This window comes from Myotis lucifugus, unplaced genomic scaffold (assembly GCF_000147115.1).
Source record: "Myotis lucifugus unplaced genomic scaffold, Myoluc2.0 scaffold_176, whole genome shotgun sequence".
Lineage (NCBI taxonomy): Eukaryota > Metazoa > Chordata > Mammalia > Chiroptera > Vespertilionidae > Myotis > Myotis lucifugus.
The window spans coordinates 663,458-687,823 of NW_005871224.1; the positions used below are offsets into that span (position 1 = coordinate 663,458).

Sequence of the window (24,366 nt, forward strand, 5' to 3'; positions counted from 1 at the left end):
GTCCCTGCCTCTGGTTTGCACAGCGACAGGCAGGTCATCAGCCTCTGTGATGAATTCCCGTTCTCCACTGGCCTTGACTGTACCGCTGTCCACACAGAAGTCAGCCCAGCACCGGGATCCAGGAACCTTTCCCACTGGACTCACGGCTGTCAAAGGTTTTACAGCATGACTCACAATGCATCTCCCACTGCCACCTTGCACACACACACACACACACACACACGCCACTTCACAGTGCTCACTCTTTCTACATGTGGTATACTCGATGGCATCCATTAGGCTCTGTTTTTTGAATGGTCACACCCCTTACATTAATTTCACGGCTAAGGAGTCACTGGTCTACAGTGTGAAAAAGAGGAGCAAGCATGACTCATCTCCTGAGTCCCAGGCCCTCGAGTCAAGGACACATTCTGTGTTTCTTGGGGGAATAGTTTCTAGTGCCACTTTCTCCCAGGGAGTTCCCCATGCAAGTAGAAAGAGACCAATGTGGGCGTTAGCATAGGAACGGGGGATGCAGAACAATGCAATCATGATCCCCAGGGCCAGTGGAACCCTCATGGCTTCTTTCCCCAGGCCGCCCTCACTGTTCCTGTTTACTGGCTTCCCGTGAACTTGGGCTCAGAGCGTTCAGCTTCTCATGTGCCACTTAGGAACGCAGTCATTGTGAGCAGCTGCGTAAGTTCTCTGAGCCTCAGTTTCTCTGTCTGTAAATTGGGGGTTGCTTTTGCGATTAATCACAGAGAGCTTGCAACACCTCCTGGCATCTGCATGCTTGATACGCATCACCTGTTGTTGCTGAGCGTGCCTTTAGCCACAGAATGAGCCAGTGTCCTTCCACTGTGGAGAACAGAGGATTAGAGGGTTATAATATTCTAATTATTTTCCTCATCCAGTATGTGGCCAGGTCTGAAAGTCGTCCAAGTGATTAAGACGTGGCAAGCAACTTATGATGGAGGAAGTAGAGATGCTGGTCTGGGAACTAAATTGTGCAGGAAGAATGTGGCACTTGCCCAGGACCTTTCTCTGTTCCTCTTATGAATCAACACTACACATTTATTAGAAATATCTGTCTTCTGTGGCTGTAAATCAGGAACACTGGCAACTAGAGGCCCTATTTCTAGTGCAGTCTTCTCCCCCTGGTGGAGTTCCACGGGCTTCCTGATGTCAGCATCGAACAGCTATGGCCCTTAAGAGGCTCAGAGGCCTCCATTCAACCAATAAGTACGGAGGGCCAGGGCCACCAGCAGCACGACCGCAGTGCCCAGAGGCAGCACGACTCCACAAGAGCCAGGGCACTTCCCCCAATTCCCTCCATTGCTGTCACAAAAGGCCACCTCAGTGCAATATCATTTTAGACTCCAGAAGTGAGGAATGGTTGAATCAGTCAGGGATGATGACAATGAGGAAGAGGAGGGTGATAAAGAGAAGGGCAGGGAAGAAGCAGTAGGTTACTTCTAATCCTCACACCAACCTTGCCAGATGATACTAATACCACCCCTTTTATTAGAATACTAAGCCTTGGGGATACTGACATACTGAAGGCCATATAACCATTATATGGCAAGGCCAGGATTTGAATCCAGGTCCATGTGACCCCAAATATGACATTGCTCTTCCCACTACGTTAAGCTGCCTCCCAAAGATGGGTTTTCCCTACCATAGTGAGTCCCAACAGTTTGGATTTCCAACTTTCCTTTAATAATTCCTAGGGGAGCATTTATCAGCGAATCCGCCCACTTGTTATTTAAACCCAAGCTCATCTGATCACACCACGGACTCCAAAGGTGCCTCTGCACAGCAAGCACTAATCCTGCAAATGGCTTAACGTATTGTAAACCTGAGTTGTTACACAGGTATTCGTGTTTTAAAAAGAGAGAGAGAGAGAAACCCACTGTGAACAGTATTAAAACAAATTGATTCAATATAGATTTGTATTGTGCAAACTTTCTCGGTGTATCTGCTATTAATCTTCTGGGAGCACTTAGCTTATTTACTCCAAGAACGTTGCTGTTTATCTAATTGTATCAAACATTTAATTAAAAGAGCTCTCTGCTTGCCGCCGATGCTCTGAGGTTGCATCTGAGCTGTGTCCCACGAGGACGCAGTATCTGTTACTAGGTGTTTCCAAATGAGAGAAGGTCAGTCAAATTATTAGTGGTTCTAATTAGTTTTCGCACAAGCGGCCATATTATTTAGAACCAAAACTATGTAGCAGGGGATTTTTTCCCCTCGTCTTTGAAAATAGCAACAAAAAGCAGAGTAGACTGCCAATGATTTTCTTAAAATATCCTCGCATCCAGGACATGGCTCCCCAGTGCTTCCCCTGCACCTCCGGTCACTTCTTCTAGAAACTGTACCTTTGCTCCCATAATGTGATGGTGCCTGTAGGGGACTTATAGGCTCCAAGGCCCGTGCATGCTTGCAGTCTCCTTTCATCCTCCTCCAACTAGGATTCCAAACTGACAGGGAGGGGTAAGGAGACCAGACAGGTTACACGCCAGGAAAGCATCTCAGAGCCCGTAGGCGGCAGAGAGGCAATGGGACCCAGCCTTCCATCTCTGAGTGAGGGGCTTTCTTTATCTGCTGCCTCACAGATGCCGTACGCTTTAGGCGGGAGTTAGCCAGAAGTCGACCCTGAGCCAAAGACTTGGGTGAACTTGACTTATTAAGGAAGGGTGCCAGGAGAAACCAGGGAGGGAGTGGGGGACGGAGGTCAGGAGAGGGAGGAAGCCAACCCAGGGTGTAATTTTAGGCAAAGTCTCAGCCTCCGCCTGGTCTAGCAGGGGGCTCTGGAGAGGAAACTGCTTCGAGTTTGCCCTGCCTGGAAGCTGCAGAGCAGGTGGGCATTTGTACCCTCTCACTGGTTGGTTACAGGCAACTGAAAAGATTGGGAGAAAGTTCATTCCCAGTTCCTGTGCCCAAAGGTAACTGTCCTGTGAAGATCCCTTGTAGGAGCCTTTATATCACCGGTTCTCAACCTGTGGGTCGCGATCCCTTTGGCGGTTGAACGACCCTTTCACAGGGGTCGCCTAAGACCATCCTGCATATCAAATATTTACAATATTATTCATAACAGTAGCAACATTACAGTTATGAAGTAGCAACGAAAATAATTTTATGGTTGGGTCACAACATGAGGAACTGTATTTAAAGGGCCAGAAGGTTGAGAACCACTGCTATACAGCAAAGGTGAGGCTGGGCACACAGAGCTGGAAAAGGGATCTCAGGACACCTGGGCGGCAGGGGGGAGGGATATGCCGACAGTGTCCAACACCATGATTTTTTCATTCATCAGCAAGCATGAACTGAGCACCTACTAGGTGCCAGATAACTCTTTCATATGCACTCTCCTGATATCCCCTTCCCCAAGTCAATTTTAAATTTTTAAAATTGGATTTATTGGGGTGACACTGGTTAATAAAATTATATAGGTTTCAGGTGTACAATTTTATACGACATCACCTGTATATTGTCTGGTGCGTTCACCACCTCAAGTTAAGTCTCCTTCCATCACCATTTCCCCTTTACCCTCTTCTATCTCCCTGCACCCCACTTTCCCTCTGGTAATCAGTATACTGTGGTTTGTGTCTATGAGTTTTTTGCTGTGTGTGGGTGTTTTTTTGTTTGGTTGGTTGGTTGGTGTTGTTTTTTTTTTTTTGCTCTCAGTGTGTTCTCTGTATCTATGAGTCTGTTTCTATTTTGTTTGTCACTTTATTTTGTTCATTAGATTCCACATATAAGTGAAATCATATGGTACTTATCTTTCTCTGACTGGCTTATATCACTTAGTACAAGGGTCCTCAAACTACGGCCCGAGGGCCACATGCGGCCCGCCGAAAACATTTATCCGGCTCGCCGGGTGTTTTTGCCGCCACTGCCTGTCCTGCTTAGCAGGCGACTCGTCCCGGGTCCGCAGTGTGTATGTGTGGAATGTCTGAGGGACAGTGAACTGGCCCCCTGTTTAAAAAGTTTGAGGACCTCTGACTTAGTATAACACTCTCCAGGTCCATCCATGTTGTCACCAAAGGTAAGAGTTCCTTCTTTTTTATGGCCGAGTAGTGTCCCATTGTGTAAATGTACCACAGCTTTCTTATCCACTCATCTGCTGATGGGCACCTGAGTTCCCAAGTCAATTTTAATCTCATTAGTTTGATCTCCTTTATAGCACTCATTTCTGCCTGGGATAGTCTCCATTCACATTCAATGGTTTGCTGTTTATTTCTTCCTTCTGCAATGAGAGTTTCACAGGAGCACCAGCTCAGGCTGTCAGGTTCACCACAGTGAAGCCAGTCCCAAGAGGTGATACCATCCCTCGACCTGAATGGGGGAACCAGCGGTGAGAATGGGAAGACACTGGAGGCAGAAGACAGAGTGCAAGGGCACCGGGTTGGAAATGAACTTGGAGTTTTTAGTTTTTAAGGAATGGAGAGGAGCCTTAGTGATGGAGAGGGAGGGGATATATGGCGTCAGCCGAAAAATAAAGGGCGTTGTCGCCATGGTAGGTAGGATGGCATTTACTCAAGCTACAGTGGGAAGCCATCAGAGAGAGGCCACGCACTACCTAGGGTGATGGCACTTTTGTGAGGGTGACTCACTCCAACCCCTCATCATCTCTCTGATGACAGGCTCCTCTGTACCTCTTTCAACCACAGCAGATAACACGGAAAAGCTGTGAGGGCTTTTTCTGGACTGATTTTCTATTCAGCAACTTATTGATGAATGCCAAAAGTGTATATGTAGACTTATGTCAACAAGATGTGATAGTGAGATTTAATAGAGACAAATTATCCACACACACGAGACAGAAAATCTTTGCAGCGCTGCAATCCTCATACTGCTGAGCTTAGCAAGTTGGGATTTGTTTTTGGAAGCTAGAATTTCAATAGCAGGATGCACCCCGTTTACCTCCTTTCTTCCTCTCTGTGCATTTCTGAATAGACACGCATACCCCGCAAACCTCCATACATTTCAGCGGAGAATGAGAGCAGGTGTGATCACTCCCGTCTCAATGCAGTAAGCACGGCCCCATGAGGGAGGATTGGAGCGGTGTCGGAGTAAAAGAACTGGTGGGAAATGAAAAACTGATTCTTTCAAGTCCTTTGAAGACATTTCAGGTGAGTCAGGTGTGCTGAAAATGGGGCTGATTGGCCACAGAGTAAAAAGCAGCTGTCAGGCTCGGCCAGCATGGCTCAGTGGTTGAGCATCGACCCATGAACCAGGAGGTCACAGTTCGATTCCCAGTCAGAGCACATGCCCGGGTTGTGGGCATGCAGGAGGCAACTGATCAATGATTCTCTCTCATCATTGATGTTTCTATCTCTCTCTCCCTCTCCTTTCCTCTATGAAATCAATAAAAATCTATGTTTTTAAAAAAGCAGCTGTCAGCTTCCTCTCTGGGTAGGGCTTAAAGATGATTTTTTTTTTCATGTCATAGATGAGGACTCCAAGGCATAGAGTCTTTAAGAGATTCCTCCAAGATCACAGAATCAGGAGGTACCTTTAGCCTAGAGCACCCCACTTCACCCCAAGTTTGTCCCTGTCCAGGCTCAGGATCTTCCTCGACATCACACTCTCCCAGGAAGGTGGGCTGCAACCAGAGCTGGAACCCTGAGCCACAGGGCCTCATCACCGGCAAGAGCATCTAAATAAAATGACCACGTGGGGAAACTGCTCCCAAATTAGATCTGGAACCTTTCAGACCTGGGAGAGCAAAGTTTATGGTTCTGTTCTCGCTCCCTTCCGAGGGAAGAGCATTTGCGATCCATCCTCAGCCAGAGAAGATAGCAAGGTCACCTTACCTTTTTGTCACTGAGGCCAGTCACTTGGTCCACAAATTCCTCCTGGATCATGAAGGCAGCCAGATTGGCCGTGTAGCTGGCCAGGAATATGACGGCAAAGAAGGCCCACACGGACACCATGATCTTGCTGGTGGTGCCTTTAGGATTCTGGACAGGCACGGAGTTGTTGAACACCAGGCCCCAGAGGAGCCATATAGCTTTTCCAATCGTAAAAGAAGGCCCGTGGGGTGCTGCAAACGACAGAAAGGACATTCTCAGCAGCTTCCCAAAATGTGGGTGTTTAATAACTACTCGCTGGCCGCTGACAGTTGCTAGAAGATGGAATTACGTCACAGTTGTGTCCCTTCATTGCCTCAGAACCACAGCCACCATATCTCCTTTTTTTCTTTAAAAATCAGAATTCGTTCTATATTTCTATCTAACTGGGGTTTTGCCATGTTTCTTAAAAGAAAATAAAAGGAAAACAAGAAAGGAAGAAGAAATGATTATGCCAAATGTGGATTTGAGTGACAAGTAGTGTTATGACCAGTTTTAAATTTCAATTTGATTTCCATGGGAGGGCAATCTCCTCGATACACGTAAAGAAAGCTCTCAGAAACGTGGGGCAGGGAGGGGGGTTGCTTCGGTATTCATCCCATGTGCTATCGCATAAGAACCATGCGATTCAGTGGGACTGGTGTTTGGTATTCTAATGCGAATGCCCCTAGCACTTGCTCCTATTCAAACTCAGATGTAAAGTGTTCACAATATAGGAATAAAACTCTCTCCAAATGGAGACATGAAGGAACAGAACTACAGGGCTTAATTCTTCAAACACTTCACAGACGGGAGACGCTTGGTTGCAGGATCATGGAAAACGAACTGTGCTATCAGGACACTCTTCCTCTCCATGTACCCTGACACACGTGTGTCCCTAAGATTCTTAGATGTTCCCTGCAGCAGCCTTAACTCAAGAGGCAGAACAACATGTTGAAATGTATTGGGGTGAGGAGGGTGCAGACCAGAAAAAGCACACGTTAGGGCTTTTAGATCTGTTTTGCACAAGAGGGGAAAAAAATCAATGTATGCCCTCATTTCATTGTAGAAAAGGTCTTCCTTTAACAGAAGGTTAATTTTTATGCCATTTAAGTAAATGAAGATGTAAAAAAATGATCTGCTCAGACTTCAGCTGGAGATGCAGGCAGCGTGGGCAATAAATCAAGTGGCAGAAGTGAATGCAGATTGATGGAAGTGATGAAGTTCTGGGCAGGGAGCCTAGGAGACACAGGCTTTTCCCACACTGGAGGCCAAATGCAGGCTACAGCGATACTTATAATATCCATACACAACGCAGAAAAGAAAAGGCAATTAATTGTATTCTTTCTGACCTCAGTCTCTTCTGTTTCTCTTTGCCCAGTTTTATGATCTTCTGGGCTCATTCCCAACAGACCGAGAACTCAAGAAAAAAATAATGAGAGTCAATCCACTTAACTTCACGAACCACTTCATTTTATTAAGAGCGCATGTTGATCAGAAGTGACAGCTCTTTGGGAGTCAGGAATAGGCAGTTGCAAAGGATCTGTCCGAGACTTTTGGGAATTCCTGATTCATGAATACTATTACCAGGCTATATAATTTTGCCATGAAGTGCAGTGAAATGGAAGCCAAACCCATTTTGCACAAAGAAACAAGTAGCTGCTATTTCCTGAGTTTCCACATGCAGTTGAGCAGGAAATAGAAAGCCCTGATGTAATGGAAAGGCTGGAGAGTTCGCATGCTAGGTTCTTTACTTTACAATGACCTTCTCATGAGTGCTTTGGCCACAGGAGAAATTATTGCACATGATGGCCTCTGAATGATTTTTTTATTCTCTGAGATATATCTCAAATTTATCCACTTATCTCCATCTCCATTACCCCATCCAAGTCCAAACCACTGTGATCTTTTCTCTTGGGGATCGTACACCTTCCTACCTAGTCCCCTCCTTCCAATGCTGCCACCCTTCCCATTGTCTTGACAGAATGGCTCCAGGGACCTTCCACACTGGCCACGTTTCATTCCCCCTCTTCCCTTCCATTATATATTGAAGAAAACCTGAAGTGTTTACCACAGTCAGCAGCCTATCTTTCTGACTTCATCTTATACCATTGTCCACCTCTCTCACTCACATCTTCTCTGTTTCTTAAGCATATCAAGATCTATCCCATGTCAAGGCCTTTGTATTTGCTGTTCCCTCTCCATGGAATGCCTTTCCCTTCGTTTTTCTCATGACTGAACTCTTCTCATTCTTCAGGTCTCAGCTCCAATGTCATCTCTTCCAAAAGTGCTTCCTTGTTCAACCGTCTTATTTAAGTAGCATCTCCATTCCATCAATTCACTTTGTTCCCCCCGCCTTCTTCTTGAGAATTATTACAATCTGTGATTATTAATTCGTGTATTTATATGTTGTCTCCGCAACTAAACTCCCAGCTCCCTGAGGGTCAGGAAGTGTCTATCCAATTTACCAAGTTATCCCCCTGCACCAGTACAGTGCCTGGCACATAGCACCCACTCAACAAATAGTCACCAAATAAGTGCACAAATTCATAAATAGCACAGACGCTCATTCTGCACATGTGAAGACCTACTCTATTGATCACCCACAGAAAATCGTCTCAGGTTCCACTCTATCAGAAAGCTCCTTACTTGCTTGTTGCATCATCCTGTTAGTGAAGATTTGGGTGATGCTCCCATTCAAATTCAACATGATTTTTATGGCATTTTTACTATGTTTGGTTGATTGGAGATGGTTTATATAGTAATCACCACTCTTCAATGGTGAAGAAGAAGTGGGAGGAGAACAATAAAACAAAGTTCCTAATAGATTCCCCGGACCTGCTGGCTGTTTCCAACATTGGATCTTCCGCATGAAAAGAATATATGCGAATTAAAGCGTCTTGTTTTTTAATAACTGTACCTTGAAGATCTGCTGTCTTCTACAACCTCAAGTCATTTTTCAGGAAGGAGAGTTGGTCCTGGCACCTTTCTAATATACCATCCACTTAGAATTTATTGTGCACTGAGGAAAATTCACTCAAAATGATGTAATGTGTTTATATACATGACATGAATATTGGCTTGCGTGGGAGCCTCTTAATAAGTTATAGCCAATGAATGCCTCCCAATTCAATTTCCTATCTACTGATTGCCACTTTGTCAAATACACTGCACTAAGGTCAGGCGCTGTCAAGAGGAAAATATAACTCTTTGGGAGAAAATACCATTTTATAATTACATTTATTGTTGAACGAATATAATTATGACGCAGTACTTTGGATGATATTCTTAAACTAGATTCTGTAAAGCCATTTCCTTACACAGATTAAAGTTGAGACTCACTTCAATTTTAATATTTCTTTTGACACAGATATTTTTAATTAATTGCCAAAAAATATTCATCAAATCTGCTTACTCAACAAATGGAATACCAGTTTCCACTTAACTATGAACTCCAGGTTATAACAAGACAAAATGCTTCATTTTGTTTTATCTCTTTTTTTTTCAGTTGAAGTGAATAAGCAATACTTGTATGGAATTAAAAGTAATATCAGCCGAAACCGGTTTGGCTCAGTGGATAGAGCGTCGGCCTGTGGACTGAAAGGTCCCGGGTTCGATTCCGGTCAAGGGCATGTACCTGGGTTGCGGGCACATCCCCAGTGGGGAGTGTGCAGGAGGCAGCTGATCGATGTTTCTCTCTCATCGATGTTTCTGACTCTCTATCTCTCTCCCTTCCTCTCTGTAAAAAAATCAATAAAATATATTTTAAAAAAAATAAATAAATAAATAAAAGTAATATCAATGACCATTCGTACAATGGTTTAGCAAGACAAATGGAGGATCCTGTGTTCTAAATCTGAAACGTCAATGGAAAGTAAATAGCATTAATGTTGAATCGTGTTTATGAAGCGGTTCTCACCTTTCCCTTTGGCTAAGTTTCTGTTGTATCCAACAGGACTGAAGTATTCAAAGACAAAAACAGCGATGGCGGACACGATGAGCAGCATCACAAACATCATCACCCAGACGGAGGCGCTGAATGGTTCTGCAGAGAAACAGGCCAGAGGGATGGAGACATGATCAGTCTGCTCTTCCTCACAGCCAGGGCCAGCAGGAAGCCCAGAGGTCCATTTTCAGGCTCACCGAGAAACTTTCTCTCATGTGCATCTGATCGTTCAAAGGGAGCTAGTCATTTTTTATTCATACATTTGAACCATTCTTTATCCTACAAAATATTTGAGGCACTTTTATAAGACTGCACAGACTAGGATAAAAATAGAGAAGAGCATATGACATTTTGCAAATCAGGTCAAGGATAATAAAAACAAAATAGAATGATAATACCAGGAGAGGAAGCTAGAATGCAAATAAAGAGGCCACAGGAGCCTATATAATCATAGAATCATCCAGGGAACCAAACCAAGGCTAGACTCCAATAGTCAACCATCAGGCTCCTGCCAATTACCATGGGTTTTATTGTTGTTTCAATTTTTATTTTTACATGCCAGAGGGATGGTGTGCAGGGGATTCTAGAAGTAATCGGGGGAGTTACAACCTGTTAGAAAAGGATCATAATGCGTGGGGTTGATAGGAATATTGGAAGGCCGTGTCTGCACCACTGCTCACACACTCTCCCTCTCACCTCCTGCTAAGACAGGTGAGATCTCTACAATTTCAGAACCTTGTTGTTGTTGGTAATGGGCTTCAATGCAATTGGAAAGTCATTTGAAGGCATTCCCATGACAATTCAATCAAAGGGCAGAGGAAATGAAGTAGTAGATGGATAGACGACTATTGCCCCTGAAAGTAGTTTCCACAAGATCCTTTTTATGTGGAGGTCACAGGAGGGAAGGCCAACTCACAAGGTTCTAAATCTTAGGACACTCTAAAAAGTAAGAGATATTCTATAAAATAAATGAACATTCTATTCAGTCTGGTTGAGGATATGAAAATGAGCTGAATAGAGGCATTTTATCTGTGTATGACATAGATTTGCTAGAAAATCACAGACTAAAATATTAAAAATGAATATAAAGCACTGGACAAAATAATAGTACAATACTTAATAAGTAATAATATAAGAATAAACTCTGTGTTTCACATACTCACAACTGTACGCCTACTTTGGCCCACCCTGGATCCTCACCGGAATGCATCATTGAAAAGAAACTGCCTTTGACACCAATGAACTTATAATCCTTTTTATAATAAGCAAACATTTTCTGAGGGTAAAATGTAAGAAGCCTAATAATACCTTTTGGACAGTAGACATTTTATTATTTTTAAATTGTTTTTCTGATGGAGCTAGTAATACTCATAAAGAACTAGGCTGATAGCAGACCGCCTTCTTATTAAAGTCTGTGACTACCTAACAGAGCTAGAGGTCATCACAAATTCCCACTTAATGAACTTAATATATAACAAGAAACTAGTTTGTCTGAAGCTTTAACCGTATTGGATACTTCTAAAACTTTGTGATGCTGTTTTTTAATGTTTTTTTATTGTTTGATTCTGAGAGAGACAGGAAGAGGGAGGGAGGGAGAGAGAGAGAGAGAGAGAGAGAGAGAGAGAGACATCGATCTGTTGCTCCACCCATCCATGCAGTCACTGGTTGACTCCCACCCTGGCCAGGGACTGAACCTGGAACCCCAGTGCATCAGGATGTTGGTTAGAACCCTAGTTCTAACCCACAGAGCTACCCGGTCAGGGCTATATTTGACTTGAGGAATTTCCAAACTTCCCTATAGCAGCTGTACTATTTGCAATGCAGTTTTGAAAGTGTAAATATGTTAAAAAAGCAACAGATAACAACAGAAATCACTTGACTTGTATAACACAAGATGAGCCTGAAGAAATCGTTGGTACAACTGAAATTTATCTTAGTTAAATTTAGCTTGAGTAACAAACAATATTAGGTCCCCGAAATAACAGAATTTGGTAATGAGGTGTATCCAAAAACGGGGGAGAAATAAATGAATAATGAAGAGATTAAAATTACTTAATATTAAGAATAGAGATGTTAAATTAATTCTCCAGGTTTGGTAAACTAATGGGATAGTGTGTCTTAACAGAGAGGATCATTGTGATGAGCAAATGAACATGTGCATGGGAAACATTTGGTAGTATGTGCTGCACACTGTATACATGTAACAGACTGGATGAAATAGCTGTTTGATTCTACAGCGAAAGCCAGACTTGCTGGTGCGGGGTGCTGTTCAGGGTCCCGAAAATGCATCCTGGTGTTTAAAACATGCCCACTTATTACTCTGATAACTCCCTTTTCTCTGCAGGTTGCCATCATATTATAAAACATCAGAGGAAACCCTCCCTGAATTCTATTCACATGTCAGAATCTGTGAACCCACAGTGGGCTTCATTTGGCAACTGATTCATCCTAGTCACCGACTGGTCAGAAAATTAGGCGGAAGCTGAGCAAGTAACTGATGCCAGATGATTTCCAACTTGGAAGGGACAACATCTATCCCTTGACTTGTGCGCATGGCACAGAAATATAAGTGTTCTGCTGCAGGATTCTGATTTTAGTAAGTTTAAATTAGGTTCCTATTAATGCCCTGAAGGGTTGCTATTGTCAGATAGCACAGATGCACGCACGCGCGCACCCCCTCCCCCAACACACACACCACAACAACAAAGAAAAGCACTAGAATAGTGGTGAAGCACTATCTATAATGTTTAAGGAGTGACCCAGAAATATGTTTAGATAACTCTGGATGACATCCTCTACTGGCTTAAAACAGATTCAACATTTATCCATGAGGGAACTTCAATCTATGAGACTCCAGGTCAGCATTTCTTTGGATCAAAGAATCCAACCTGCTTAGAAAGTCTTTAGAATTAAATGAATGGAAATATTGCAAGAGATGTCATCTCTGTCCTTGAAGAGCCGCTGGTTACATTTTTACACAAAAGCTTAGAGGCATTACCTGCAAGGGTTTCAGATGTGAGTTAATGGGGCTTGCGGAGGAGAGAGAATAGGAAATAATGAAGAGCCATGCAATCAGATTTTGAATGTTTTGGCTCTTCCAGATGACTGAGCCAGCGAATGGAAAAAATGTAGCTTAGCACGCTTCATTATGGCTTTGAAAACCTGCAGATAATGACCGTAAATAAAGGGGTGTACAGTCGATCGAATAGGGATGTAATTTAGTGACTAGGAAAAATATTAAGCCTACTGGGTAAAAACAGCTTGGAAAATAGTGTCCCCCAGCTACAATTTATTTTGTTTTATTTTATTTTAAAAATACAGTAGGAAGAGTAAGGGAAAAAGGAAGTTTGACTAAATTTAGCAAAAATACTTGACTTTTTATGGAAATGTTCTACTAATGCAGATAAGATAAAAACCTAGGGAAACTGGGTTGAAGCCAGATTCAATATCAGTGACCCATTTTTATGAAACAAGCCAATTGATATTTTTGTCTCTCTGATTGAACTGGAAAGAAACTTCTGTCTAGCTCACTAAGGAGATATGTGGACAATTTGTGAAAAGAAAGAGATCTCTTTCCATGAATTCACCTCCTCCAACCCTTTCCTAATCTCCAGGGCCAAAGATCCCTATTAAAGGGTCTGATAGGAAACTGGGGGTTGGAGGGATGACTAAGAGTGACTAATGAGTGAGAGTCTATCCAATAATTATTAAGATTCTGTACATGTTGCATATATGGATCAGTGGTTTGAAATATGGATCATATTTCATGGTATAGTAAGGCTCCCTTCTTAAGACATGGGCATTGTTATCCATATCAGACAAAGGCACAAAAGGAACACAGTGAGGTGTATATTTGTAAAGGTCTACAATATGCCAACAAAGGCTATGACATTTGAAGCAACGGGTGCAAAATCGTAATCCAGTGAGTGGGATGGATTTCAACAGCTTAAGTGATTATAAAAAAATGAAAATAGTAAATCCATGTTTCTATGAGTAAGGCAATATCCAAAATCCTGCTCGTCAACATTTCACTCAGGAGAATAAAGAATAAAAGTGTTGTTGGGTGCTGACATTACAAGTAAATGAAGACAGTGGAGGAATAAGGCAATGGGCTGGGAGATGGTGTCCACAAATTGGCTCTAGTCTGCAATCTTAATTCTCTGATAGACAAAGGGTGCTGTTGTTGTTATTTTCATCTTTTAAAAAAAGTGATAATTTAGTTGAACTTAATCGAACTATTTTTCACCCTCATACTGTTTTCTTCTAGGAGAAAATGTTGATCTTAACCTTCCCAAATTTAAGACAAAACCACTAAAAGGGGAATGTCAAGGGCAAGTTCATCTGAATTCCATGGTCTTCAAGATAGCCACTATCAAAAAATATTCATGCTAACCAAACACTCAACTTAACCTTTCTCTTTAAAGAAAAAATAAATAATGCTTGGCTATGTTCTGTGCAGTTTCAATTACTCTAGTCAGGCTACCTATAGCATATATATTTATAGTGCTAAAGAAAACCAGATGACAGAAAATACAAATCTACTTTGCCTTAAAACAATCTTCTGTAAAAACATGAATTTATGAAATAGTTAAAAGGAGCATAAATAGAATTTCCTCCTTCATAAGCCATTCAGCTTAAAGGATAGTCATTTACTAGTAAAATATGACTGTTAATTTTAAATCAGTGTTTACTCTTCAGACTACTCCTATGTTGTTTATTAGAGTAGTGGCATAAATCACTGTGCAGTCACCATTATTTTCACTCTTATATCCAGAAATAAGTGCCTCTCATTCTAGTGAGGGATGGAGGATAGGGATGTAGATGCTCAATAATGGTCTATGGGATGACTTAAATTAACTGGGGACAGACAGGTTTATACTTTAAATGTCTTCAAGACTTTAAGAAATATGTCTACTGATCTACATTCTACACAATCAAGTTCAGTATCTAAATATGTGATTGTGTTTTCAGCAGATTTTTCCAAGTTCAAGATAAATGAAAGATGTTAACTGAGGAAGAAAGTGAATTGGGATCATTCAAATGTGACACGTTTTGGAATATGTTGATGTGGTTAAAATGGAACTGAACCAGTTCCTACCTGGTTCCGTCCTTGGAGCAAACAAGACAAAATACCCAAAGTTCATTGCAGGAAAACAAGAGAGACTATGAAGGTCAGATACCTAGAAAAGCAGAAGGTGACACGGTGCCGTTGCTTCTTGAAACCATGACGCTGATTCCCGTCTCCACAAAGGGCACAGAGAAGTCCACCACTTCCGAACGCTCCTCATTGATGGTGAGGGAGCCGACTGCCATCACCGCCCGCTGATTGACCACCTGGGTACAAGGCGAAAAAGCACAGCACCTTTATTTATCCTCCCCCCCAACCCCGAGGACCTCAGGCCCGAAGTCTGAAGGGGAGCCCGTGGGATGAGAAGAGAACTTACTTCCCCGATCATTCCATTCCACACGTTGTTCACTTTTTTGCCATGCTTCCCATTCGTCACCAGGTAGAGGTCATAGGTAAACTTCACCGTCCTGGAAAGCTTCTTTAGGATGTCAATGCAGAACCCCTTGCAGCATTTTTTCACATTCACTCCCTCATTGGTGGAATTACTGTAGAGGAAAATCCCAAGACCACAGACTGTTAGCACTGGAAAATTTGTTCATAATCATTAGCTACGCTCTTCCGCTACTTTTCACATGGGAAATTGCGGCTCAAAGTGAGGAAGTGGCTTTTCCAAGGACGTGCGGTGGGTTTATAACAGCAAAAGTGGAAAGTGCTCTTAATTATGAGATAATCATGACAACGGCTAACAGTTATTGAGTAATTACTACTGGCTATGCACTGTGCTAAATGCTTTGTACTAATTATTGGATTAATCTCCATGACATTTCTCTTAATTAGGTAGTATTTGTATCCCGATTACACAGTGAGAGTGACTGCCTCTTATTTTTAGAAGTTTATAGCACATGTACCCTTTTCAGACCAGGTCTGGTCTAAGCTGACTTATAAAAACTTCCTGGAAAATGGAAGAGGATGTGAAATTCGCAGGGAAAGGAGAGTTTGCGGTACCCTATCACTGCAGATAGAGGTGCGCATCCAGAGGGACAAAGTGAGGGTGACTGGCTTAGGAAATGCCTTTCCTTATTGAGAAAAAACTGCCTCAGCCAAGAATCAGGAGACTTGAGGTTTACCCCCTGCCTGAGTCCATAGATTCATGTCTCATGATTGAGTCATCTGTTTAACCAGGGCTCCTTCATCCTTAACATTTTCCCTCCCTACCTACTTGGCAAGAAGTGTAAAAGGTGACACTATTAAATAGCAATGCCGTTAATCAGAAAAACAAACTTTGTTAAAATACAGAGTTTTTTAAAAACTGTCTTAAAAGCTATAATAATCTACCAGGGTTACAGTCACTGCTCGGTGCCTGCCACCTTGCTTTATTTACCTGACGAAGTCATACTCAAAGGACACCCACAAAAGTCACCCATAAAAATGACTTTAAAAAAGAAGGAAGCAGGGACCTTGGCAATTGTTAGCCAAAAGCACATAGAGACAACTCGTGTAGGAAGATTGAGACCTCTCTGAGCAGCACAGTGATTCTACCTTGCACTTGGCGATTCTATTAGCTCGACTCTCTGCCTTTGAGTCACGCATGCCATGAGATATGTGCTCTGCTTGAATATCCCATTGTTGGCACATCTACACTCAAACTATTACCTGAGCACAGAAATGATGTTTACAGAAACCCAACCTCATAATAGGAAAATACCTACGTTTCCACATCATATGAAAAAGTAGGCTATATATAAAGTGCTATCTACAGAATGATCACAGCTACATAAAAACAGATGAGCTTAGGAAATACCTGAATGGAAAAAAACAATAAAATATGAAGCCTAGCTATTTTTGAATGGTAAAAAATGTTTTTTCCTATTTATCCCCCCTTACATTATCTATAGTGAGTACATACTACATACATAAATAGATATAAACACACATCAAGCACCATTAGTGTAGATCTGCATCTACACCCATGAGTATAAACAGATTTGATCAAATAACTGTGAGATGTGAAATTGGGTTGCAAAATGAAATCTTTATTTCAATGTTTTGCTTATCTCAGAATCACAGATCACCTATTCTGAATGGCTGTTTCATCATTGCCTACTTCCTATCCTGTCCCCAATCTCTGCTCAACCAACTTGCTTCTCTCAGCCAGGACCACCGTGGAGACCTAATTTCTAGCCTAGAAGCTGGATAACCTGCTCTGACCCTGCCACCCTCAGCTTAGGGGTCATGGGAGGTTACATCTGTGTACATTTACATATAATGACTGGTGGACTCAACTCTACAGTGTAACAGGAAGTAGGTACCTTGCCTATCCCCACAAGTTCCCAGAGCAAAAGGGGGCCAGGCTGGAATTACAACTGCTATAAGTATATTAAGTTAATAGCATGTCCAGATATGATTTCCTTCTTGGCATCTGTGACTCTGAAAAATGTGTCAAAATCAAATTATCTTTCTTCCCAGCCGCTATAGGCCGTGCATCGATGCCTCTTGTCTACCTCTTTCCATTTGTGTCTCCCTCACTCTCTGCTGCTTTGTTTCTTTTATCTTCCTTCCCCTGGTCAAGATTCCTGGAAGAGTTTGGACAAGAATTACAGATGCCCCAGGTTTAAGATTCAGGGTCACAGGCATATGATGACTTATATGATTCTTTGGCCTCCCTGGGCACCTTAACCAGTTTATGAGTTAATTATACCCCCACACTCCTTAATACTAAGTTATTTCTAGATATGAAGTCATGGAATCATTTTCACCCAGCAAGCACCACTGAGTACCTACTCTGTGCATGACATAGAACTAGGCCCTGGGGACACGGGACGAAGAAGACATGCAGCAAGTACAATAGTTGAATTTATCATGGGGGTTATGGAAACACAACCAGCTTGTAATGGGGAACTTGTAGTTGATTCCTATAACAGCCCGTGTGTGTGTGTGTGTGTGTGTGTGTGTGTGTGTGTGTATGTATGACTTAACTACATCGACCTCTGAGAAATGATGCCCCTGCACTCTCTCTCAGCTCTCTCCCATCACCCAAAAATAAAGGGTGAATCATCAAAACAAATACAGGGAAAAGGATCCAATAAATCCAATTCTTTGGCTCTACAGTTTCCCAGTGTGGCCCCTGGTTGTGAGCATGGCCACGCCAGTCAGACAGAGCTGCTTGCAGATGCCAGGCCTGCTACTAACCACCACAAACACTCAGACGAGTCTCTTCACTCACAGCCTCAGTTTGCTCTTTTGTAAATTGAGAAGGCTAACACTTACCTCGCAGGATAGCTGAGGAGATAAAATAAAGTACCTAAGCACCTCTCACATAAGCACTTAAAAATATATCTCCTCTCTTCTCACCAATGACTTAACAGTTTGGGGGATTAATTGATAGTATGGCCACATTTCTTTCTATGCAGCAAGGCCAGATCATTCTTCCTTAACATTCAACTAGCAGGCTAGAAGAACACTCTGATTTCTCAGCTCATTTCCTACCACCTGTGATTGTAGAAGACTTATGGGTGCCCTCAAGACCCTACCATTTACTAGAAGTGAGAGACAAAGGGTTTTTCTCTGGGAGAACAGCATCAAGAAAACAAACACAATCATGTTATCTAATAAGAATCCTTTTTAGAATCAATTGGCCTGCCTCATGTTACCTTTAAGAAATGCAATTGATCCAATCTGTGTTAATGCTGGGATTAGTGGAACCTAGTAATTTTTCATTGTTCTCGGGTAAAACAAAGACTAACGCTATCTAGATGCACAGTAAACATTTTATGTCCCCAAGTGAGAAAAAGAAAGCTGCAAGTCATCACCTCCCACGGGAACTAAACATGTGAATCTGAACCTGTTAATGTGTTTATATTCTTCAGTGGAAAAGTCAATTCTTTCAGAGAGAGTAATTTATTTGGGGGTTCATTTTCTCCATACAAATGTGACTCAGGACTTGGTGATCTATTGCTTTTGGCTCCAGGGCTTCTGCTTTTAAGACTTTAAACCCTATTATTGATTGTGAAGCGAGGCCCTACTTACTGGCCATACTGAATAGAAAAGGCATTGTTATCATACGGGAGGCTCCTCACGGAGGTTATACTCTTTGCTCTGTGCCAGCCACTTCGTTTTCTTCATCTGACCAAGTTCTGCTCAAAGAACACCCATTCAAATCAAAACATTGACAACTTTCGCATTGTTTCCTCAGCTCATCACTCTATAGCACTGCCCTAGCCTTCATTCTGTTTCCCAAACTTGATAATCTCTTTCCTGCCTCAGGGCCTTTGCACCTGCTATTCCCTCTTCCTGGAAGGCACTTCCCTCAGTTCTTCTCACATTTGGCTCCTTTTCATCCTTTATATGTGACCTTAATTCTTACCTGTGTGAGCTAAAGAAGCCCCACATCCATCAAGCTACCATCCTCTCACACCACCTTCTTTACATCCTTCCCAAAGTTTATCATAACGTGGAACTGCCCTGGTCTTTCATTGGTTGAGTTGATTTTTACCTGTGCCTGCTTCATGACTGCAAGACTTTTGTCTTTTGTCTTTTCTGTCCATAGATGCATTCCCTGTGTCCAGAACTTTGCCTCACTCATAAAGTGTGCTTAATGTGTATTTATTTATTGATCAATTCATTCAAAATTTCAGTGCCAAAGAGGCTGACAACTCCAAAAAGGCTGATCATTATCTTTTGAATAATTTCAGAATTTCAATTCCAAATTGGCTATTGATAACAAAGTGTTCTCCAAACTGAAGTGTGCCTTCAAAATATATTTAGCAATCATATTTTTAAAAATTATCTCTATCCCAAGAGCTGAGCTCTGGGGATTTGCATCTTGTATAATGTGCGAAAAAAGATCCTTTTCCCTGTGATTTCAAGCATCATCAATATCAGTATGTCATGTTTTGTGCTTGTCACTGGGGGTACCAAATTAATAAGTCACATTCCAAATTTGGGCAATTAACAATCCAAGAGGAAATACAGACAAACTATAAGCCACACAAAAAAAAATGGTAACAAAGAAAAAGATAGAGTTGTAGGGACTGGATTTTCGTGTTCCTTCAAATTCATATGTTGAAACCTAATCCCCAGTGTGATGATATTTGGAGGGGGGACCTTGAGGGTAATTTGGTCATGAGGGTGAGGCTCTCATGAATGGAATTAGTGCCCTTATAAGAAGAGCAAGAGAACGTGTTACCTCTCCTCTGCAATGTGAAGATAGGACGATAAGCAGAGGACCCTCATCAGACAATGAATCTGCCAGCACCTTGATCTTGGATTTCCAGCCTCCAGAATTGTGAGAAATAAATGTCTGTTTTTAAGCCATGCAGATTATGCTAACGTATAGCAGCCTGACCTGACTAAGACATGGACACATATCCAGAGTACTGCTGCAGTATGGAGAACTAACCCAACTTGGGGAGGGAGTAGTTAAGGCTTACAGGACAAGCAAGAACTAGTGAGGTGAAAGGAGGCGATCAGAAAATACTCTGAACAAAAAAGATTTCCATCCAACCATAGGCCTTTTCCTTTGGTGAATCCACCACAAGGATGGTATTTTTGTTTATATTTGCAATAGCAAAGACTATAATCAGGGTCTTGGACTTGGCCATGAAGACTTGTGTTTCTCCAACAGGTTTATATGTTAGGGAGAAGCCTTCACCAGAGGCTCTGATACAAAAGTCCATTCCTTTTTCAATTGTAATGAAAGAGGAAGTGACATAGGTGCCATGCTTGCTTGCTGCTGCTAAGCTGGGATTCTGCCAGGAGATCAGGTCCCCTTGATCACACCAGGAAGTCATTTGTAAGGTGTGTGTTGATCCCCAAATGGAGAGAACTTTTGAAAAGTTTTGAAAAGTTTGGATCTAGGAAATATAAAAGAGATGGAAGGAAGTGAAAGGGGTAGGGTTGGGGGAGGGGGGCAGTCAGAAAAATACAAAGAAATTAATTGTTTAAGGAAAGATTGAAAGAGAGGGTTGATTCAGCATAATGGCTAGAACATGGACCAGCCTTTGAGTCTTGCCTCTTCCATTTACCAGCTGAATGGCTTTAAATGCGTTTCTTAATTTTTTTCATAACTCCATTGTTATCACGTCTAAACTGTCAAAATCGCTTACCTTGCATTGCGGTTGTTGAAATTAAATAAGGCAAAACACTTGGAGTAGTTCCAGTTTAAGTATTTAAAAAAATCTATCATTATATTATACTTATTATAACAGGGCCTATTTTACATTACACACACTGTATTCTTTTATAGATTTCGTTATTATCAAGGACACATGCCATTGAAAGGATTGGGCACATTCAACGTCACAGGGTCCCCAACTCACTTGATTTTGACGAACTTCCGACAGGGTACAGTGTTCCTCACACACGACTCAGTCAGCGGGTCTATGTCTTCCACGATGACAAAGGGGGCCTCCTCGAGGGTGACAATGCTCAGATGGTTGTCGTCCGGCTCACAGTCGGAAAAGGACTTGTACCTCGGCCACACGGCGTGCCTCAGGCTCAGGGTCTGGTTCTCCCACTTGCCCACCTGCATCATAAAGACAAAGACAGGCCTGTGCTTTCTAGCACAACTGGTTTCTAGAAAGGCGAGTCTTTCCCCGTGAGAGGAGCAGGAGAAAAATCCAACCCTTTTATTTATTTATTTTTTTTTAATTTTTTTTTTTATTTTTTTTTTTTTCGCTTAAAGTATTACAAAGGGTATTACATAAGTGTCCTTTTTTTTCCAACCCTTTTAATGACATCACGGGGGTTTTGCCTAAGCACTAACACAGTGGTTCGCAAGCTTGGTTGCACATTAGAATCACCGGGGAATCTTTTTAAAATTCTGATTTCTGGGCCTCATCCTCCGGAAATTCTGTTTCTTTGTTATGGGGTGGGGCCACAATATGAGTAACAAAGAAACAGAATTTCCAGAGGATGAGGCCCAGAAATCAGGATTTTAAAAAGATTCCCAGGTGATTCTAATGTGCAGCCAAGGCTGAGAACCCCTGCACTCACACTTTTGGAGCTCCCCAGGTGATTCCCGAGTCCTGCCAGAGTTCAGGATCACTGATGTCATGAAAATAGCACGAATTTTTAGAATCGGAGAGACCTGGGCTTGAATCCGCAACTCTGCCACTCATTAGCTGTACAACCCCAGGCAAGCTCTTAATCACTACGAGCATCTGTTTCTCATCTGAAACTATCCCACCTGCTTTAAAGGTGCCTAAAGTTGGCATAATTCCAACTACTTTATAAAGATGTCAGAATTTTTTATTGATTTGAGAGAAACATCAATTTGTTCCACTTAGTTACGCATTCATTGGTTGATTCTTGTATGTGCCCTGACCCGGAATCGAACCCACAACCTTGGCGTATCGGGATGATGCTCTAACCAACTGAGCTACCCGACCAGGGCAGAATGTGTGGGAATTAAATAAGGCAATTTATACAGCACAGTGCCCGGCACAGAGTTAAGGACCACATACTTTTCCTTTTAAATACAGAAGAGAGACAATGAAAAGGAGGAAGGTTTTTTTAGTGCTATAAAAAAAAGAGGAAAGGGGAAAGGAAGATGAAGTAGAGGGAAGATTAGGGGGAGAGACAACACCAGGGGACAGAGCAGGTGAGGAAACAGAAGCAACACTTCACGCTCAGATATGGTTCTATTTAAGTTGCAGATTGAGGTGAACTTTTATTAATCCAGCACCGAGTGGAGACTTCTGCTTAGTACACATCAAGACCTGTCAAAACAGAATCGATGTGTTCCCTCTGAGCAGCAGCCGGCATCTTAGTGAAATCAAATTAAAGGCTGTGTGTTTTGAACTTTAATTTTATTTGACAGCTTGTTGGCACTGTTCGCATGCACGTGGGAGAAAGCTGCCCCCAGCATCGCACTTTCTCTTTCTTTGCCCTCCTCCCACGTGCAATTGCTTGACACCACAGGTCAGCCTTTTATTTGGAATATCAGCCTCAAGAAAAAGGCCTCGTCTGAAATGCTAAGTGCCAAGTCCAGGCTCGCCTGTGTCGACATGACCCACGGCCTCTCCCCCTGGAATGTAGTGTCGCCAGAAATGAATCGCAGGTCCTTCAAGAGAATTCAGACTCTCTGGACACCAGGAGAGGTGAAGGGGTGGGAGGGGGTGGATAAGGCAGCCAATGTTCTCTACAATGACCTCATCATTTGGACTGGAAAATCTTTGCTTCTTGTAGAGAAATATCCCATGTGGCTAATTAAAAAATTGTCCAGCTTCACGATACCTTTCTTTTTAAGATAGGAAGGGGAGCAGAGTAGTTTGGTCAAACATGTTCATCTACCCATGCTGTGATAGGTAACACTAGCTGGAGAGAATGTTGAGCCCATCAAATTCTTCATTCATTCAACACGGATTTATTGAACACCAACTCTGAGCTGGCACCAGCCCGGGAACACTGATAGATAAACACAGAACAATTGCTTCCTTCTTGGAACTATCAGTTGGCTGCAGGTCAAAGATCAAACCTTTAATAATAAATAGATTAAAGACACATCCAAACCTTTCCTTTTGGGGAATGTTATACCAACTCCCCCCTTGTTTTTTTTTCCCAAAGGCCTGGTAGTTCAGTGGGCAAGCAAATGGCTTTTGGAGTCAAACAGAGCTAAGTATTAATCATGGCTTCTCTACACGTACTCACTACATATACATATACACAATTTCTCATTGGCTGAGTAGCCTTGGGAAAGTCACTCAACCTCTCTGAGATTCACTTTCTCTATCTGTAAAATTCAGATAATAACAGGATACACCTTTCAGGACTATAGGAGCCAAAAATATGCAAGAAACATTGAGCATAGAACTTAGCACGTACCATACATGGTAGCTGCTATTATTTTATTATTGTTGTAGGCATTTAAGATGTAGCTCAAATATCACATAATCTTTAAAGGAATTCCTGTCTTCCCTAGTAACACTGAACTTTGCACCTATCTCCACCACAGCATTTGATGTTATAATTATAACAATATCACTTTGGGGCCAGGAAATGTGGCAATATCACCCAAAATCCTACATGGTGAGGATTATTATTCCAACTTCACAATTCAGACAACGAAAGCACAGCTAATAAGTGGTGGAACCAGAGCAATAGTATGGGGCTGTCTGAATCTAAAGATGTTTTCCTACTCGTGTGTCTATTAATTGATCTGCATTCATCATATTGTAGCTCCAATACCCTTTCTCCCTTCAGAGACAAGCACTGAAGTCCCCAAAATACCTAAATAGGGGCAAAGACTGTTTAGCTAGCAGATCTATGGTGATTTCATTGACCACATCTCATACCCTACACAGTGGGAGGCAGGCAAAAGTTCCATCCAGCTCAAGGCTGACTCATGGAGAGAGAGGTTGCAAAGGTTTATGAGTTCCCAGAGTGCAATGACTTCCTAAATCTTCTCTCTCTCCATTCCCAACATGTCTAAGTAAGCACCCATGAGTCGGCCAAGGAGGGTGGAAGTGAGTGGTGGGTGGAAAAACTTGATCAGAAGCTGAAGTTGCTGTGTAAACAATGCCCTAGATCCTGAGAGCTCT

At 42.3% G+C, this 24,366-nt stretch overlaps 1 protein-coding gene across 2 annotated transcripts in view; it reads right to left on the reverse strand.

Moving 5' to 3' along the window:
• Window positions 1-24,366, reverse strand: part of GRIN2A (glutamate ionotropic receptor NMDA type subunit 2A) — a 365,860-nt gene that overhangs the window by 56,288 nt on the left and 285,206 nt on the right. For both annotated transcript variants that reach the window (XM_006096328.3, XM_023760225.1), the window contains 5 exons: window positions 21,145-21,350; window positions 15,204-15,372; window positions 14,940-15,093; window positions 9,733-9,858; window positions 5,799-6,028 (listed from right to left, as the gene is read on the reverse strand). In XM_006096328.3, coding sequence (XP_006096390.1) covers window positions 5,799-6,028; window positions 9,733-9,858; window positions 14,940-15,093; window positions 15,204-15,372; window positions 21,145-21,350 — 885 coding nt within the window. The remainder of the gene's footprint in view (window positions 1-5,798; window positions 6,029-9,732; window positions 9,859-14,939; window positions 15,094-15,203; window positions 15,373-21,144; window positions 21,351-24,366) is intronic.